At 49.4% G+C, this 6,308-nt stretch overlaps 1 protein-coding gene across 1 annotated transcript in view; it reads left to right on the top strand.

Moving 5' to 3' along the window:
* LOC104134776 (SRSF protein kinase 3) overlaps window positions 1-6,308 on the top strand; it is a 9,819-nt gene extending 3,511 nt beyond the window's left edge. Inside the window, exons 5-11 of the mRNA XM_009648358.1 lie at window positions 7-113; window positions 2,173-2,335; window positions 3,548-3,633; window positions 4,057-4,164; window positions 4,606-4,675; window positions 4,761-4,853; window positions 6,121-6,308. Coding sequence (XP_009646653.1) covers window positions 7-113; window positions 2,173-2,335; window positions 3,548-3,633; window positions 4,057-4,164; window positions 4,606-4,675; window positions 4,761-4,853; window positions 6,121-6,308 — 815 coding nt within the window. The remainder of the gene's footprint in view (window positions 1-6; window positions 114-2,172; window positions 2,336-3,547; window positions 3,634-4,056; window positions 4,165-4,605; window positions 4,676-4,760; window positions 4,854-6,120) is intronic.

Raw genomic sequence — 6,308 nt, 5'->3', positions numbered from 1 at the left:
TCCCACATGCATGCTTGGTATTTGAGGTGCTGGGTCCTTCCCTGCGATGTCTGATGGGTAACTACGCAGCCCAGGGACTGCCTCTGCCTTTTGTGAAAAAGTCTTTGCAGCAGGTGAGAACTTAGCTGGAATGGGGTGAGGACACCAAGGGACTGTTGGCTGGGGAACATGCCATAGTCTTCATCCTGGGGTCATCTGCCATGAATTCCATGACTGCATCTGCAAAGCAGAGTGAGTGCCCAAGGCATGCACTTCTGTAACTGTTTGTTTGGGGTATAAGGAGAGAAAACATTAAATAAAATTCAGAGTGGGAAGTCATCACATTCCCATTAATAGAAGGGCACTGTGCATTACTGCCCATGCCTGCAGTCTCATCGGGTTTGGGAAGGAGTCAGGACCACCACCGCGAAGAGTCAGGAGCCTGCAGACCTGCACCAGGGATCAGGGGTGGCACGCATGTTCCCATCTTCTCAGTAATCACTGAATTCTCCAGCCGTTCTGCTGCTCACAGGTGTAGCAGGGGGCAAGAGCCTGCCATACTTCTGCTTCTTGTGGGCAAACCGTGTATCTCTCTGCCCTCTGGCTGCCCTGGGAAGTCCCCTCTGGCAGCAACACCAGACCGCTGGCATTCACCTCGGCATCCAGCTGCAGGTAGCACTGGCAGATCCGGCAGCTTTCTGCGTGGTACCGCCAAAGGCTGCTCCAGGGCTCCCTCAGCGCTGATGTCTTTCCAGGGCTTTCTAAATTGCTGGTTCGTTTGGCTGGTCCTCCACCCATGTTGAGGTTTTCCAGCTCCTCCTTCATCCCCTGTAAGGATGTGGTGTACTGATCAAACAGATCGTGAAAACTGAGTTCTTATGTGTCAGCTGGGAATAGCTAAGGAACAGGAAACCTGAGTGAGGCCTCAGGAGGGTTAAAATTATATTTTGCCTCTCATGCTGAGATTTATCAGAAGCCTGCACACTTGCCAGGATGAAGATTGGCTACCCTGATTCTTGTGCCCTTCTAGGGATGCTAACAAAGAAAATCACTTCTTCCTCCATCCTATTTTCTGGAGTAGCCTCTTCTTCCTCTAAAGAAGCTCCACTAACACCCGAATAAGTTATACAAAAAAGTGGTGGCGTTTATCTGTGTGCCCCATTTCACACCCAAACTTTTTGCTTGATCCGCTCCCTTACCTGCTTTAATTGTAAAATCTCAGGATCTTTCTTCCCCTTCAGATCAGCGCTGGGGCAGTATTTACTTCTGATTCATTCCAGTTTAGCTATTTAAATCTTTCCCCGTGTTTCATGGTTACCATTTAAGGCTGCTATTTCCCTGGGGCTGGTGTTCATCCCAGAATAGAATTTGATAATACAAAGAATATTTGCCAGCCCTTTATGACTGACCAGAGTGTTAAAAAAATATATATATAAATCTCCCAGCAGCGTTTTTGCTGTTATTGATTTCTGATAGCGACTGTTTCTCTCTGGTAGGTGTTGTTTATCTCTCCCCTGTGACCATTAACTCCTGTCTACACGCACTCGCTCGTCATCTCTCCCTCCTCCTGCCTGGGTTGGGCTGCACCTCCTTGGCTTTCCTTGTAAGACAGGTCGCTCTCCCGTGCCATGTCACTCTATAACCCCCTCCAGCTTCCATTGGAATGATAATTGGCAGGAAGGCATGGCTGTCTGAGCATATAACAGCCACATGAACAGGAGTGGGTTTTTTCAGGGGAAAGTTCAGCTTTGCAATCGTAATGCCTCCTCGTAGCCCTGCCCTCTTTCCATCTCTCCGGGCTTGCCCATCCATGCTGACGCCTGTGTATTTTCACACTGCTGCCTGTCACCCCCACAACCCCAAACACCCCTTTCCAGCTGGGCACGTGGGGCTCTGGCACCCCCTCTTCCTGCCGCCTCTGGCAATGAAACCCCTCGTGCCTGTGCCCCACAGGGCCACCCCAACCAATGTCACCACTCTGCTGGCAGCACCTCCAGCTTAGTACAGGGCACTCACTATGCAGAAATTATTTCTTGCCGACAGTTATCACCAGTGCCCCCTTCCTTCAATACCAGAACATCCCCAGCTCACGTATCTGTGCCCGACTGCTCTGACAGCACCAAGGGCTGATGGGGCTGGGGAGGCAGTGGGGACCCTCGTGCTGCTGAGGTGACGTGCTGCCTGCTTGCCCAGGTGCTGGCAGGGCTGCACTTCCTGCACCAGCGCTGCCGCATCATCCACGCAGACATCAAACCGGAGAACATCTTGCTGTATGGATGTGACAAAAGCCTCCAAAGGCTTCTGCCCGATATGCTCGACTGCAGCCAGAGAATGGATTTGAGGCTAAAGGGACCAGGTGAGCGCTCCAGGGTTTTTTAACAAGAAAAGGGACTTAGTGTATTTATTGCCAGGAGGGAAACGGAGAGGTAGCAGGTACCGATATCTTAGGGAAAGGTCACATCTCCTGCGACGGCCAGTACAAAAGAATACCGCCAGCTTATGCTGCTGAGGCCTCTCCTATCTCTGCTTAATACAGACATCAGGCTGAGTGGGTACAAGCTGCCCAAGGCACCTACAGAAACGTGGCCTTGCAGGTGGGTTTGTGTGGAGGACAACTACAGATCACAGGCGCCTCTTAACAGCCCCACCACAACCTCGGAGCTCGTTCTTATGGCTTCAGGTACAGGGTTGTTCCCTTGTGGCTGGTGTTTTCAGCCACTGAAAGCTTTACATACTTAATCAAAAAGCTGTATGACACTTCGGCTCTTTACCTCCCCTATTTCTGAGCTTTTTGGAAGACTAGTATGTACTGCTAATCTTCAAGCCTTTTGAGACATAATTTATTTGCAGAGCGTGGTGTGAATATTGAATAAGACATAGGGCTGTAGAGTTTCTCAAGAGATCAGCCCATCTCTCAGCAATGAGACCCTTTATATTTTCCTCGCACAATGTTCTCCCATGAGCATTTCTCCCACGATGGTGCTGTTTTGTCTCTCAAACTCTGGGGCAATTGGGGAATGCTAAATTAATGACTGAGTCTTTTGCTTGGAGCAGAAAAGCACAATATTAGGCATAGACTGACAGCTCACTGTGAAGCAGTAAACCAAAAATTACCCTTCTCCAGGGTCATATGGAAATGTAACCTTTATGGTGCTTGCCAAGCAAGCTGTGCCCAAGGTCCGTGACAGACGGGATTGCTGAAGGCTAAGGAGGCACGACAAATGTTTTGTGTCTGACCAGTGATGGTTGGATGTGCTCTCCTCTGGGCCTGCAGTAATTTAACCTCGGTGCTAGAGGAACCTCTCAGCAGGACAGGAGCACGTGGTCACACCACTCCACTCCAAGCTACTGTCCTCCCAAAATATCCTCTTAGATTTTGACTGGCTACCAGCTCTTCCTTTGTGTTTCCTCAGAAACCAGAGGTGGCATTTTACTGATGATAAAAAGCATTTTAGGACCTTTTAGGCTGAAAAATGTTAAAGGCAGGCGTGCATGCCTCTCCTGTGGTAAGCGATGCATACCTGTTGGTTTGGAAAGACCTGATTTATCTCTGTCTTTTCCATCTTAGGAGGTGATGTCTGCAATCACTTGGAAGAATCTGATTTGATGAGCATAGAAGTGAAAATTGCAGACCTGGGCAGCGCATGCTGGACAGTGAGTCTCCTCCAAGTCTCAATGCCGTGACAATGCGGGATGCTGTGTGCTTCTTTCCGACCCACCTTGGGTATCTGTCCTTTTACAGCCAAACAGTTATTTCAGTGTGCTGAAGATGACGATTTCAGGGGGGTGTTACATTCAGCACTCCCCACTCAGAGCTGGGCCCTGTACTCCTGGAGACACTGTCAACTTTGGACATTTCTTCAGCTTGCAGTTAGTCCCTACAATGAGAAATTCAAAACCGTGTTCAGTGTGAAATGTTGTGAGATAAATTCACCCTGGTGTCAGTGGGGCTGAAAACGCACCCATATCCAGTTCTGCCCCGGGGTGTCCTCCTCACTGTGCGGGAAGCTGGTGACCACAAGCGTTGCTGTTACTCGTTTATGGACACTAACCAAAGGGATTTTGTTTCTGTTTCAGTACAAGCCCTTTTCCAAGGAGATACAGACCCAGCCGTACCGTGCCCTGGAAGTGCTTCTTGGGTTAGACTACGGCACGCCTGCGGATATCTGGAGCATGGGCTGCCTGGTAGGACTAAGGACAACACCGCGTGTGCACAGGAGGTGGCTGACACTAATGGGCTGGGTGCAGCACATCTTCGGCTCCCACCTATACCTGCTCCGTGGGGAGCGAGACTGCCTGGCCAAGGAGAAAGGGGCTGTCTGCACTCAGTCGCTTTGGATTGAAAGCATGCCACTGACAAAACTCACTCTTTGTTAGCATAAGCTCTAAGGCAGTTCACACTCCATGTGTATTAACTCATAGGCTTGACTAAACTGGGCACATACTGCTTTTTGTCCTGGTGGAGCTAAAGGTGCTGTTTCACCATGGTACGGATCAAACCGGTGTGAATATTTCCATATTTTAGGATCTGGTTTGTGTAACAGCAAGGGAAATTGGTACTGTTCATTAACGGGGAAGAAAAACTCCCAGTCAGTTAGTGAATTAACAATGCTACTCCATTTCTAGGCATTTGAAATGGCAACTGGGGAGTGTCTATTTGATCCTCAACCTGGGAAATATTTCTCCAGAGATGATGGTAGGACTCCATTGGTTTCATTCACTTCACTGACAGAAGCGTCAAAATCTTTGTACCCAGATGTGTTTTCCCTCCCTCTGTCTAGATCATGTGGCTCGTATTATTGAACTCCTGGGAAGAATTCCTCCTCAAATTGCTTTCTCCTGGAACAAGTCAACAAAATTTTTCAGCAGGCCAGGTAAGAATTGGAGTAAGGAAGTTTATTTTAAAAATCACTTTGGATCTTTGACACGCTTATGCTCAGCTCACACAGTTTTCACTCCAAAAGTTGTTACACAACGCAGGCTACAAGCAGGGACAGAACACAAGCGGAGATTTCATAAAGAGCAGTAACACTCCCTGCCCTGCCTACCTTTGCAATCCAGGAGCATTCCAGGGAAGAATGCAAAATCCTGAAAAACGGTCATAGCAAACACCCAACAGGGAAAACACTTCCATTCTTTCTCCCTTGGATTTGGAGAGAATGGAAATACAGACAGGAAATAGCTATGTGCCAGGAAGGCTGAAGAGTGCGTAACCGGCTGGATTTCACCCATTCACTGGCAGAGAACAATGATGATCAGGAACGGGACACTCATATCCTTCCAATGTGGTTGCTATATTTAGTCTTCTGACCCAACTGTAACATCTCTTCTGTTTTACTCTCCCCAATTCCTTTCCCTTTGACTCATCAGGCTTGAAATCCTTGTCTTTGACTTCAAGGCATCACATGACTCCATGCTTTTGCAATTAAGCCTACCATCCTCCTCCTCCGCTGCCTTCACGCTCACCAGCCACACAGCCTCAGCCTACCCACAGTTCATTCAATGTTGAGTGCTAGTCCCATGCCGCAGGTCAACAAACACCTCCCTGCACATTCAGATCCTTTGCTCACACTTATTCCTTGTGTGGAGCTCAAAAGAAATGAGTCAAAACTAGTTCTTGTTCTATATTCATTCTCCGTGTGAACCAAATTGGCCTGACCTGAATTGCTACATTTACACCATGTACTCCTGGGGACAAGGATAGCTTCTCGGACAGTAGCGGCACTCTTCCTCGCCCCATGGAGCTAGGAGGCACAAAACAAATTATTACTGTTGCATGAGCTCTGGTACCAAAATGGCCCGATGCATTCTGGGTTGCATGTGGACAGGCACAGAGAACAAGCAGCCATGGTTGTGACATGGCTATTCTGGGAGCACTTCATTCGCTCTCAGCCTGTTCTCATTTAAGACATACTCGGGAATGGGGAGACTCAAATACTAGCTTGGAAAGATGATTTCTGAGAAACACCCGAGAGCCAAACCTTCACAGGGCAGTGCAGGTGAAGCTCACAGAGAGGAAGGCTCAGAGGGAAAGGCAGGCATCCTCCGGGATGCCTTGGAGGAACTGTAGGAAGTGAGGAGCAGCGGCCTCTCAGCCGTGCAAGTGCAATTAAGGTACCGTGCTTACGCTGTCTTTGCTAGGCGCTCTTCTGCGGATCTCCAGGCTCTCCCCCCGCAGTCTCCACAGCGTCCTGGCGGACAGGCACAACTGGACAAAGCACGAGGTTACTCCCTTCACCAGCTTCCTCCTGCCCGCGCTGCGGTACGCGCCCGAGCGCCGCGCCACAGCCGCCCAGTGCCTGCAGCACGCCTGGCTCAACGCCCCGTGA

This window comes from Egretta garzetta, unplaced genomic scaffold (genome assembly GCF_000687185.1).
Source record: "Egretta garzetta isolate BGI_Z169 unplaced genomic scaffold, ASM68718v1 scaffold91, whole genome shotgun sequence".
Classification (NCBI taxonomy): domain Eukaryota; kingdom Metazoa; phylum Chordata; class Aves; order Pelecaniformes; family Ardeidae; genus Egretta; species Egretta garzetta.
Note: the sequence above shows the minus strand (reverse complement) of the source record. Positions and strands in the feature narration are given on the sequence as shown.